This window comes from Cynocephalus volans, chromosome 4 (assembly GCF_027409185.1).
Source record: "Cynocephalus volans isolate mCynVol1 chromosome 4, mCynVol1.pri, whole genome shotgun sequence".
NCBI classification, from domain to species: Eukaryota; Metazoa; Chordata; class Mammalia; order Dermoptera; family Cynocephalidae; genus Cynocephalus; species Cynocephalus volans.
In genome coordinates this window covers 21,692,856-21,706,705 of record NC_084463.1, presented here as the reverse complement: position 1 = coordinate 21,706,705, position 13,850 = coordinate 21,692,856, and the positions used below count along the sequence as shown (strand labels likewise).

Sequence of the window (13,850 nt, the reverse complement as noted above, 5' to 3'; positions counted from 1 at the left end):
GAAGAGAAGGAAATAAAGGGCATCCAGATTGGAAAAGATGAAGTCAAACTGTCCCTGTTTGCAGATGACATGATCCTATATATTGAACAGCCTAAAACCTCTACAAAAAAACTGCTGGAATTGATAAATGATTTCAGCGCAGTAGCAGGATACAAAATCAACACACAAAAATCAGTAGCATTTCTTTTCTCCAATAGTGAACATGCAGAACGAGAAATCAAGAAAGCCTGCCCATTTATAATAGCCACCAAAAAAATAAAATACTTAGGAATTGAGTGAACCAAGGAGGTGAAAAATCTCTATAATGAGAACTACAAACCACTGCTGAGAGAAATTAGAGAGGATACAAGAAGATGGAAAGATATCCCATGCTCTTGGATTGGAAGAATCAACATAGTGAAAATGTCCATACTACCCAAAGTGATATACAAATTCAATGCAATCCCCATCAAAATTCCAAAGACATTTTTCTCTGAAATGGAAAAAACTATCCAGTCATTTATATGGAACAATAAAAGACCACGCATAGCCAAAGCAATGCTGAGCAAAAAAAATAAAGCTGGAGGCATAACACTACCGGACTTTAAGCTATACTACAAAGCTATAATAACCAAAACAGTATGGTACTGGCATAAAAACAGACACACTGACCAATGGAATAGAATAGAGAATCCAGAAATCAACCCACACACTTACTGCCATCTGATCTTTGACAAAGGCACCAAGCCCATTCACTGGAGAAGGGATTGCCTCTTCAGCAAATGGTGCTGGGATAACTGGATATCCATATGCAGGAGAATGAAACTAGATCCATACCTCTCACCATATACTAAAATCAACTCAAAATGGATTAAGGATTTAAATATACATCCTGAAACAATAAAACTTCTTAAAAAAAACATAGGAGAAACACTTCAGGAAATAGGACTGGGCACAGACTTCATGAATACGACCCCAAAAGCACGGGCAACCAAAGGAAAAATAAACAAATGGGATTATATCAAACTAAAAAGCTTCTGCACAGCAAAAGAAACAATTAACAGAGTTAAAAGACAACCAACAGAGTGGGAGAAAATATTTGCAAAATATACATCTGACAAAGGATTTATATCCAGAATATATAAGGAACTCAAACAACTTTACAAGAAGAAAACAAGCAACCCAATTAAAAAATGGGCAAAAGAGCTAAGCAGGCGTTTCTCTAAGGAAGATATACAAATGGCCAACAGACATATGAAAAAATGCTCAACATCACTCAGCATCTGGGAAATGGAAATCAAAACCACATTGAGATACCATCTAACCCCAGTTAGGATGGCTAAAATCCAAAAGACTGAACGATAAATGCTGGCGAGGTTGCGGAGAAAAAGGAACTCTCATACATTGTTGGTGGGACTGAAAAATGGTGCAGCCTCTATGGAAAATGGTATGGAGGTTCCTCAAACAATTGCAGATAGATCTACCATACGACCCAGCTATCCCACTGTTGGGAATATACCCAGAGGAATGGAAATCATCAAGTCGAAGGTAGACCTGTTCCCCAATGTTCACCGCAGCACTCTTTACAATAGCCAAGAGTTGGAACCAGCCCAAATGTCCATCATCAGATGAGTGGATATGGAAAATGTGGTACATCTACACAATGGAATACTACTCAGCTATAAAAACGAATGAAATACTGCCATTTGCAACAACATGGATGGACCTTGAGAGAATTATATTAAGTGAAACAAGTCAGGCACAGAAAGAGAAATACCACATGTTCTCACTTATTGGTGGGAGCTAAAAATTAATATATAAATTCACACACACACACACACACACACACACACACACACACACACAACCGGGGGGGGTGGGGAGAAGATATAACAACCACAACTCCTTGAAGTTGATACGACAAGCAAACAGAAAGGACATTATTGGGGGGGAAGGGGGGAGGGAGGAGGGAGGGAGGTTTTGGTGATGGGGAGCAATAATCAGCCACAATGTATATCGATAAAATAAAAATTTAAAAAAAAAAAAAGTGGATAAGCATTTGAATTGATATTTCTCCCAGGAAAATATACAAATGGCTTATAAGCACATTAAAAGATGTTCAGCATCATTAGATATTGGGAAATGCAAATCAAAACCACAAGATACCAGTTCACACCAACTAGAATGGCTATAATAGATAAAGACAAATAATAGCAGGTATTGGTGAGATGTAGAAAAATTGGAATCCCCATACATTGCTGGTGGGGAATGTAAAATAGTATCGCCACTTTGGAAAATAACACCCGAAATGTCCAAAAACTGTTGAATAGAAAAATAATGTGGTATATCCATAAGATGGAATATTAGCAATAAAAATGAAAGAAGTACTGCTATAACATGGATAGACTTTGAAAACTTTATGCCGTGTGAAAGAAGCAAATTACAAAAGGGCATGTATTGGATTATCTCATTTATATGAAATGTCTAGACTAGGCAAATGTATAGAGATGGAAAGATTGTGGTTGCCTAGGGCTGGGGTGGAGATAAGTACAAGGATTCTTTTTGGGGCGATGAAATGTTCTCATGTTATGGTGATGGTGAACTTTATGGTATGTAAATTGTATCTCAGAAAATGTGTTTAAAAAATGAGTTTTCCGTATATACCTGGGTTTATTTCTGATTTTCTCTTCTGTTTCATCGATCTATTTGTCTATCTTTATGCTAATACCATGAGGTTCTGATTAGTGCAGCTCTGTAGTAATGCTTTAAATCAGATGGGGTTAACCCTCCAATTTTTTGTTTTCAGAGTTCTCTTGGCTATTCCTGGCCCTTTGCATTTCCATTTGAATTTAAAAATCAGTGTTTCAATTTCTGTAAAAAAGCTGTCTTGAATTTTCATTGGGATTGCTTTCAATCTGTAGATAATTTGGGTAAAATGTAGAAATTGACACCTTAGTAACAAGTCTTCCAACCCATAAACAGGCATATCTCCTCATTTATTTGGCTCTTTTTACATTTTTCTCAGCAATATTTTATAGTTTTTAGTGTATAAGTAGTTCATGTCTTTTATCAAACCAATCCCTAAGTATTTCATAATGTTGATGCTATTTTAAATCGTACCATTTTGTTAATTTCAATTTCTGATTGTACATAGTATGTGGAAATCCACAGTTGATTTTTGAATATGGATTCTGTGTCCTGCAACCTTATGAAATTCACTGACTAATTCCATTGGGTTTTTTACATGGCGATTATGACATCTTCAAATAAAGACAGTTTTATTTCTTTCTTTAAATCTGGATGGATGTCTTTTATTTCTTTTCTTTCTTTTTTTCTTTCTTTTTTTTTTTTTTTTTGCCAGATTGCAGTGGCTAGAATCTCCGGTACAATGTTGAGTAGAATTGATGAGAGTGCACATTCCCTGATCTTAAAGAGAAAATATTCAGTGTTTCACCATTAAGTATGATGTTAGCCATAGGTTTTTCGTAGATGCCCTTTATCAGACTGAGGAAGTTCCTTTCTCCTCCTAGTTTGTTGAGAATTTTTATCAGGAATGGATGTTGGATTTTGTCAATTTTCTTTCTTTCATCTTTAATTTTATTGAAAGAGTTTAGGTAGAATTGGTATTTCTTCCTTAAATGTTTGGTAGAATTTGCCAGTGAATCCATCTGGTTCTAGACTTTTCATTGTGGAGAGATTCCTACCTAATTCCAGTAGGAATGTAGTGCTATTCCGGTTGTCTATTTTTTCCTGAATGAGCTTTAGTAATTTGTGTCTTTCAAAGAATTTGACATTTCGTCTGTGTTGTTGAATTTATTGGCATAAAATTGTTCTTAGTATTCTCCTATTGTTTACTTATATCTGTAGAATCTGTAGTGATATCACCTCTTATGTTTGATATTAATAACTTGGGTCTTTTTTTCATGATCAGACTGGCTTGAGATTTATCAATTTTATTGATCTTCTCAAAGAACTAGCTTTTGTCCCTTGACTTTCCTTAAAAAAAAAAAAACTAGCTTTTGGTTTTATTAATTTTTAAAAATTATTTTTCTGTATCCTATTTCACTGATTTTTCAATCTCTATTATTTATTTTCTTCTGCTTATTTTGGCTTGATTTCCTCTTCTTTTTAAAATTTCTTAGCATAGAAGCTGATAGGTCATTGATTTGAGGCCTTTTTTTTTCTTCCTAATATAGGCATTTAGTGCTATAAATATCCATTAATATTCTTTAAAAATATTCTTTAGCAGCATCCAGTGAATTCATTTTCATTCAGTTCAAAATACTTTCTAATTCTCCCTTATATTTTCTTCTTTGATAATGGGTTTTTAAGAAGTGTTATTTAGTTTTCAAGTATTTGGGGATTTTTCCAAGGATCTGTTTGTTACTGATTTCAAATTTAATTCTATTGTGGTCAGAGAGTAGTATGTAATGTATGACTTGAAGCCTTTTGATTTTATAGACACTTGTTTTATGGCTCAGAATAAGGTCTGTTTTGATAAATGTTCCATGTTTGTATTAGTCCATTTCTGTTGCTTATATCAAAATACCTGGAACTGAGTTCTAAGAAAACAAAATTTATTGCTTACAGTTTCAGAGGCTGGGAAGCCCAAAGTCCAGGGAAATATCTGGTGAGGGTCTTCTTTGGTGGTAGCTTTACAGCAATGCAGGGGTCTCATATGGCAGAAAATGGCAGAGCAGAATTAGAGTGATTCTCATATGCTCTCCTTTTAAAGCCCTCAGAACCATGCCTATGACCACCATTATTAATCCATTCACTACGGCATGGTCCTCAGAATCTAATTCACTCTTCAAGGCCCCACCTTTCAATTACCATAATAGGATTTCCCACTCTCTTAACACTGTTACAGTAGGGACCAAGCCTCTAATACATACAACTTGGTGGACACAATTCAATCCATATCATTCTGCCCCTGGCCCCCAAAGGTTGTGTCCTTCTCACAGGTAAATACATTTATTCCATCCCCAAAGTCTTAACTTGTTTGAACTCAAAGGTTCGAAAGTTCAAAGTCCCGTCTGTGAAATCAAAAAAGTTATCTACTTCTAAGATACAATGGAGGGACAAACATAGGGTACATAGTCCCATTCAAAAAGGGAAAAATAGGCCAAAAGAAAGGGGTAACAGGTCCCAAACAAGTCCAGAACCCAGCAGGGCAGGCATCAAATCTTAAAGCTGGAGAATCAGCCATGTACCTTGACTTCATGTTCTCTGCACGCTGGTACGGGGGTTGGGTCCTCAAGTCCTCAGGCAGCTCTGTTCCTATGGCTTTCCTGGTCTCAGGTGATGCTTTAGCTCTCACAGGGTGGTGTTGCACAGTGGTAGCTCTCCAAGTCCAGGTTCTCCATGGTGATCCCATTCCCATGGCTCCACTAGGCAATGCGCTAATAGGGTTTCTCTGCTGCAACTTTGACCCCATGTTTCTGCCTGGCATTGCTCTAGCAAAGGCTGTCCGCAGTGACTCCACCCCTATGATAGATCTCTTCCTGCACCCCCAGGCTTTTTCATATGTCCTTTGAAATTGGGGTAGAAGCTCCCAAGCCTCCACAGCTGTACCATTCTGTGAGCTTCCAGACTTAACACCACACAGACACCAACTGGCTTGTATTTTCCAAAGCTGGGGGTCCAGCCACACCTGGGGCCAGTTTAGCCACAGTTGGAGCAGCTAAAGCAGCTGGGATCCTGGTGCAGGGAGCAGCATCCTGAGGTGGCCCTGGGCAGTGAGCCCATGGAGAATGTTCCCCGAGATTATTCTGTCTTCCTAGCCCTCTGGGCCTGAAATAGAAGATGCAGCCTCTGAGATCTCTGAAATGCCTCCAAGGTCCTTTTTCCCTTTTCTTGATAATCCCTTTCTTCTGTTCTTCTGTACTAATCTCTTTAGCAGATGGTTGCTGGGCTAGACCCTTTCTTTCATGGCCAGGCTGAAATTTTTCCATTTTTTGCCCTCTGCTTTCTTTTGAATTATAAATTCTGGCTTTACTGCAAACTTTTTCTGCCGTAACTCAGCATAGGCTATTACGAGTAGCCATGCAGCTTCCTGAATGTTTTGCTGCTCAGAAATTTCTTCTGCCAAATACCCTGGTCAGTACCTTTAAATTCCACATTCCATAATACTTAGGGCATGAACAGAATGCAGCCAAGTTCCTTGCCAGTTCATAGCAAGGGTGATCTTTGCCCCAGTTTCCAATAAACTCCTTATCATTTATATTTGAGATCTCCTTAGGATGATCTTACAGTCCATATTTCTATCAGCATTCTGCTCACCACCATTTAATCAGTCTCTAAGAAGTTCCAAACTTTCCCTGGTTTTCTTGTCTTCTAAACTCCCACCAGCAGCTAGGCTTTTTCTAGCTTGCTCCTTCAAATTCTTCCAGCCTCTCCTCAACACCCAGCTCCAAAGCCACTTCCACATTTTCAAGTATTTACTATAAGTAACACCCAACTTCTCTGGTACCAATTTTCTGGACATAATTCAATTTATATCAATGTTCAAGAACCTTACAATAGAAGAATGTGTATTTTTCTGTTCTATAAATGCTGTGGAGTGCTCTATAAATGTTCATTAGGTCAAGTTGGTTAATAGTGTTGGTCAACTCTACTATATCCTTGTCATATTTCTGCCTACTTAATAATTGAGGGGGGTATTGAACTCTGTGCCTGTAACTGTATTTGTCTCTATCTCTTTGTAGTTCTGTCAGTCTTTGCTGCATTTATTTTGAGGCTCTGTTATTAGGTGTATAAATGTTTGGTGTTATGTTTCTGTAAATAATTGATTCTCTTATCAGTATCAAGTGATCTGCTTTATCCCTGATAATTTTCTTTTCTCTGAAACCCACATTGTCTGACATATACATATATATTTTTTTTTTCACTGCACTTTTTTAAAAAAAATTTATTTATTTATTTATTTATTTATTTTTTCACTGCACTTTTAAAAATTAGTTTAGTATGGTATATCTTTTTCCATTATTTTATTTTTAACCTATTTATGCCTTTATATTTAAAATACATTTCTTATTCATAGTATGTAGTTGGGGTCTTGACGTTCTGCCATATATCATAGTGTTTAGATAATTTATCTTTAACATGATTATTGATGGGGTTAGATATGAGTATATAATCTTGCTGTTTGTTTTGTTTGTCCCATCTCTTCTTTGTTCTCTTTTTTCTCTTTTTCTGCCTTCTTTTGAATTACTTTTTATATTTTTATGATTCCATTTAATCTCCTTTGTTGGCATATTAGCTATAACCCTTTGTTTTGTTATTTTATTGTTTGTTCTAGGGTTTATGGTACATATCACTAACTTTTCATAGTCTTCCATCTAATGATTTTGTATTACTTCATGTATAGTATAAGAATCTTATAATAGTATACTTTTATTTCTCCCATACTATTTTTTATGCTATTGTCACGCATTTTACTTTTGCATTCAAGTTATTATTTTGTATTAAGCAGTCAGTTATTACTTAAAGAGATTTAAATAATAAGAAAAATCATATATACATATATGTGTGTAAAACCTATAGTATCATTTCCCTCCTGCTGGAAGAACATATTTTTTTCTTTTCTTTTTTTTTCCTTCTCTACTTTGTGGCATGATGAAGGGCATATTTTGACATTTCTAGTAGCTGTGGGTCTGCTAGAGATGAATTCTTTCAGCTTTTGTATGTCTGAAAACAACTTATTACGTCTTTTTTTTTATTCACTTGTTTATGTGACATGCATTTTTTAAAATTATGGTAAAAAAACCCCCACACAACAGAAAATTTACCATCTTAACCGTATTTAAGTGTATAGTTTAGTAGTGTTAAGTATATTCACATTGTTGTGAAACAGATTTCCAGAACACTTTCGCTTTGTGAATCTGAAACTTTGTACCCGATAAACAACTCCTCTTTTCTCCTTATCTCTAGCTTCTGGTAACTACTATTCTGCTTTCTTTTTCTATGAATTTGACTAGTTTAGACCCCACATTAGTGGAATCATAAATTATTTATCTTTTTGTGATTAACTTATTTCACTTAGCATGTCCTTAAAGGCTCGTCCTTGTAGTCTAATGTGACAGGATTTCCTTTCTTTTTTTTAGGCAGCTGGTCGGTGTGGAGATCCGAACCCTTCACCTTGGTGTTACAACACCACATTCTAACCAACAAAGCTAGCCAACCCCCTTTATTTTTGAGGCTGGATAAATATTCTATTGTATATATATACACCACATTTTGTTTATGTTTATCTGTCGGTGGACATTTGGGTTGCATCCACCTTTCAGCTATTATTAATTAGTGCTGCTATGAACAGGGGTGTACAAATAACTCTTTGAGACCCTGCTTTCAATTCTTCTGGATATGTACCCAGAAGTGAGATTGCCGGATCATATGGTAACTCTCTTTTTAATTTTTGGAGGCAGACTTTTGTGGGGGGTGGGGGCAGCTGGCTGGTTCACTGGCTGGGTCAGGGATCTGAACCTGTGATCATGGCATTACAAGGTTCTGCTCTAATCAGTTGAGCTAACCAGCCAGCCTTTTTTTTTTTTTTTTTTTATGAAACTGCATACTGTTTTTCAGAGCAGTTGCACCATTTTACAGTTCCAACAACAGTGTACAAGGGCTTCCATTTCTCACATCCTCACCGACACTTGTTATTTTCTATTTCTTTTTCTTTTCTTTTTTTTTTTTATAGTAGCCATCCTAATAGGTATGAGGTGATAATTTTATTGTGGTTTTGGTTTGCATTTCCCTGATGATTATTGATATCGAGCATCTTTTTATATGCATGTTGGCCAGTCTTTAGAGAAATGTCTGTTCAAGTCCTTTACCCGGGTTTTTTTGTTTTTGTTTTTGTTTTTGGTGCTTTTTTTATTGTTCCAAATTTACTTTTCTATAGTTCATTTTGGATAGTTTCTATTGTTATGCTTTCGGATTTACTTCTGCAACATCTAATCTGCTGGTAATTCTATCCAGTGTATTTTTCATGTTAGAAATTGTAGTTTTCATTTCTAGAAATTTGAGTTCAGTCTTTTTTGTATTTTAACATTTTGAATTATAGAATATAGCTGTAGGGCCTACCACGTGGCGCACTCAGGAGAGTGCGGCGCTGGGAGCGCAGCTGTGCTCCTGCCGAGCAGGATCGGATCCTACATAGGGATGACCGGTGCGCTCACTAGCTGAGCGCGGTGCGGGCGACACCAAGCCAAGGGTTGCAATCCCCTTACCGGTCACAAAAGGGACCAAAAAAAAAGGATGTATATATATATATACATCCTTTTTATATATATATGTGTATATATATATATAGCTGTAATAATAGTTTTAATGTCCTTCTCTGCTAATTCTAACAACTGTATCAGTTCTTGATTATTCTCATTATGAGTTGTATTTTTCTGCCTCTTTGCATGCCTGATAATCTTAGATTGGATGCCCAATATTACAAATTTTACCTTGTTAGTTGGTGGGTCTTTGTATTCCTGTAAATTTTCCTGAGCTTTGTTTTGGTATCCAGTTAAGTTACTTTGAGGACTTGCTTTTTACAGTTTGTTAAATGGGTCCAGAGCAGTGCTCAGTCTAGGACTTAGTATTATTTCCCACTACTGAGGTAAGATCTGAATACTCTACATAAATCCCTATGAATTATCAGTTTTTCAAGTTTGACTGGTGGGAATAAGCATTATTCCTAGTGCTCTGTAAACACTAGGCACTGTTCTCTCTTATTATTTTGGATGGTTCTTTCTGTCACCTTACATCATTTCTTTGTATACATGGAACAGTCAGTACTCTGCTGTGTACTAGGAAACCCTCTGTTCATTTCTGGAGTTCTCTCTCTGAGCAGCTCTCTCTTTTGTGGTATTCTGTCCTGTGAACCTGGTTGCCTTTGTCTCCCTGTACTCTTAGCTCTATCTCCTCAGGTCGGGAGTCCACCAGGCTCCACATTTAATTCCCTTGCCCTGTGCCACTGCCTGGAAACTTTCAAGGCAGTAATCTTGACAGTTATAGGGCTCACTTTGTTTGCTATCTGTCAGGGACCACTGTCTTTTCATTGCTTGATGTCCAGTGTCTTGAAAGCCATTATTTTTTGTATTTTGTTTGGTTTACTTCCTTGTACACTTAAAAAAAATTTTTGGTTGTTTAAGGTGAGAGGGCAAATCCAGTTCCTGTAATTCTGTTTTGGCCAGAAGCAGAAGTCCTGTCTACTTGTAGTTTTAACCTGAGAAGGCTCTTGTGCTACTAGGATTCTAACAGAAAAATGCTTTTAATAGTGGCCATTGCTCATTTCTCTTTGAGAGGCCTTGTATACAGATGAACTGTAGTATAAACTCAAATTGACCAGCAGGAATTTTTGAAGATATTCTTGGGATATTAAACTGATTTCCTCACTCCCTTGTTGGGTGGATTTCTTTTTATTTTTATTTTTTTAATTTTAATTTATTTTATTTATTGAATCAAAATTGATTATACATATTTTTGGGGTTCAACATTGAGATATGTTGATCAAATCAGTACTACTAGCATATATATTGTTACAAATCGTAATTATTCTTTATGTCCCTTGTCCAGTCTCTCCCCATCTCCCACTCCCTCCCCCATCCCCGCTTGGTGGATTTTTTGAGTTATTTGGATCTAGAAGCTAATTTTAAATTAAAATTTTATGAAATTCCCAACCATGTTAAAATTTCATTCTCAGAATTAAGAAAAAGAAAGAGCAACAACGTTATGCTGAAGAGCAGAGGATCCTAAAAACGAATTTTCATGAAGAACCATATTCAGGGGAGAAGATGAGTGACATGTTAGCCCAGTTACAACTTGAAGAAATAAAAGGAGCCAGAGAAAAGCAACAGAGACAAAAGGAATACCTAAGGTAGTATGAAAAGTACTGCACGAAATTCTGGCTCTTGAGGAGACTTAGTAGGACGTTGGTGTTCTCATTTTCCTTAAAAGAGAATTTACTGTGTCTCCTCTTTTCCTTATTTAAGAGTACATAACTTTACTAAATTTCTTTTTTCTTATGGGCAAGGGGAGGTCAAACTATTTTATTGAGGGGCTTGGAGAGGGAGTAGAGTACTGGAGGGGACAATGAAATTGACGTCCCAGGCTGGGTCAGCATCTCCTCTGCCTCACAGTCCCCGAAAAAGCTTCATCAAATATCTTGATTGCTATATTAGTCTGTTTATGTTGCTTATAACAAAATGCCTGAAACTGGGTGATTTATAAAGAAAAACAAAATTTATTGCTTACATTTTCTGAGGCTGGGAAGTCCAAATTCCATCTGGTGGTAGTGACAGTGACCCAGTGGTCTCACATTGCAAGATGGTGTAAGCAGAGAGAGCAGAGAGAGAGAGAGAGAGAGAGAGAGAGAGAGAGAGAGAGAGAGAGAGACTCTCCTCTCCTTTTAAAGCCCTCAGAACCATGCCCCTGACCACCATTTTTAATCCATTCACTACTGCATGGTCCTACAATCCAATTACCTCTTCAAGGCTCCACCTTTCAACTACCATAATAGGATTTTCCACCCTCTTATCAGTCACAGTGGGGGCTAAGTTTCTAATACCCAAAACTTGGGGGACACAAATTTAGTTTCAGAGAGTTTTGGGGGCACATAATTCAATTCACTGCAATTGCCTAATACCTCTTGGGAATAGCACTATATTTTTCCAAGTGCTATTTCCCAGTACAAACAGGAAGAATTGAGGCTGAGATATGAAATAGTTTTAACAGTTAAAGCTGGTTGTAAAATCAGGATGCATGCTCACTCTCTTCCTAGCAGTTTACTTTGCCTGATTATACTGTATTTTTATAGATATGTAGAAGCTTTACGAGCTCAGATCCAGGAGAAGATGCAGCTATATAATATTACTTTACCTCCACTATGCTGTTGTGGTCCTGATTTTTGGGATGCTCATCCCAATACCTGTGCCAACAATTGTATTTTCTATAAAAACCACAGAGGTAAGTTTCTTGAATAAATAGTTGGGGCTTAATGGCAATTAAAATAAAATAAAACAAAAATAGTGATAATAGTAACTTAGCATTTATTGAGTGCTTACCATCTATTAGAGACTGTTATTAACCCCTTTACAAAACAACTGTGTAAGGCAATGAAAATAATTACAGGGAGTTATATTTCTCTTTGAGATCTGTTATCTTCTTGTCCCCATCTATGCTGGGGAAATATTTCCAGCTCATTCCACTGTAGGGGGAACTTGGGTTCCAGGTCCTCCTTTAATTGAAGACTATTAGAATTTGCCTTCTGTGGCCTAAGTTAGGACTCTGTCCCATTGAATTCCCTGTTATCCAAATACTTTAATGATATCTAGCACAGACTTATTATCATATATATCCACATTAGACTGCCAGTTCTGCCAGGGGACACTGAGGAAAATGAGGAATGGTATATACTCTGTTAGGAGTCCCAGCTAGAGAAAATGGAGTCTTTTCTATTGTCACTAATGTTTCTGTTTCCTGTCTGTCCTTGAATATATCGTTTTATAGAGTTTAGAGGTTATGTATGCCTCATGTACACACTGACAGTACTGCCAGTATTTATATTCCTAGTGCCCCATCTGTGTTATATCAGTTTATCAGTCCTATGTGTTATAATTTTTAAAACACAGATCTTATTATGCTATTCCCCTATTATAGTACAAAATAGTATAGGGTTCCCCATTATAGTACAAAATACATGGCATGTTTAGCATATTTTCTCTCTGGTCTCATGCCACACTCTAGCCATATTAAACTTGATATTCCCAGTACATTCCATATTTTTTTATACCTTTTGCACCTCACACTCTCAGTTCTGCGACTGTGATGCCTTCTTTCCTTTACCGCATTCTTTGAGATCCATCTTAAATGTTACCACTTCTGGAAATCTTTTCCATCCTCTCCTAGATAGATATTCATTCGTTCCCAACTTCATTCTGTGATGACATTTTGCATATGCCCCTGGTTTGAAAATATTACACTGCAATTTATTTTTGTGCCCATACTCTCCATTATCTTTTCTGTCCCCACAGAGTGTTTATCATGTAGTAAGTGCTCAATAAATATTAATTCAATAGACAGTTGAAGTTAATACCTATGAGATTCTGGGTACATAAGCAGTACTAATAGGAAAGAGGGTGGGAGAGTTGTTTAGAATTTGACTCTGTTCATCACTGTGCAAACCTTTCTTTGCAGCATATACTCGGGCACTTCATTCAGTCATCAATTCTTGTGATATCTCTGAGGGGAGTTCAACTCTTCGAAACGCCATTCATAATTTTGCTTCTGCACACAGACGGACCTTGAAAAATCTGTAATAGAAATCTGAACTGGTGGTATTTTGGTCTTCATTTAAAAATCAACCTTGAGATATTATTTAGGAAAAGCTGTTAAAGTATATAAGATGAAAAGAAACACTGGAAAGAAACACTATCCCACATAACTGTCTCTATAATTAGATTGCAACCATTGCTTCAATCTCTGCCTTGGGACCAAGATTGAAAGTTGACTTCCAAACTTGCCTCTTCTTTGTTATGAACCATATAGAGCCTATTATTTTAAAAAATGACCAGTCAGACAAGTAAGGTGTCTCTTACTTTGCTCTGTTCAGAAGAGATCATGAGATATCTTTGAGATTATCTCATTTATCATCTTTCTAAAACTGTATCTTTGAGCCTTGACAATATCGAAATTTTCTTCATAAAATAGAGAAGAGAGGAAATGAGCGTCTGAGCATCAGTGGCCATTTATGTTACCATTAACTTTTCAAGTTGTGTGTAACAATTAGACATGAGATGAATCTGAATCTGATGCACATTTTCTTCTCAAAATTTTCTATCTGCTGTTTTTCTGTTTGTTTGTTTTGTTTTTAAATGTAT

The 13,850-nt window shown here is 36.6% G+C and overlaps 1 protein-coding gene across 1 annotated transcript in view; it reads left to right on the top strand.

The window, feature by feature from the left end:
- CCDC15 (coiled-coil domain containing 15) overlaps positions 1-13,850 on the top strand; it is an 89,151-nt gene extending 75,301 nt beyond the window's left edge. The window contains exons 12-14 of the mRNA XM_063094490.1: positions 10,676-10,849; positions 11,789-11,937; positions 13,168-13,850. Of these exons, the coding sequence (XP_062950560.1) occupies positions 10,676-10,849; positions 11,789-11,937; positions 13,168-13,289 (445 nt within the window). The 3' untranslated portion in view covers positions 13,290-13,850. The remainder of the gene's footprint in view (positions 1-10,675; positions 10,850-11,788; positions 11,938-13,167) is intronic.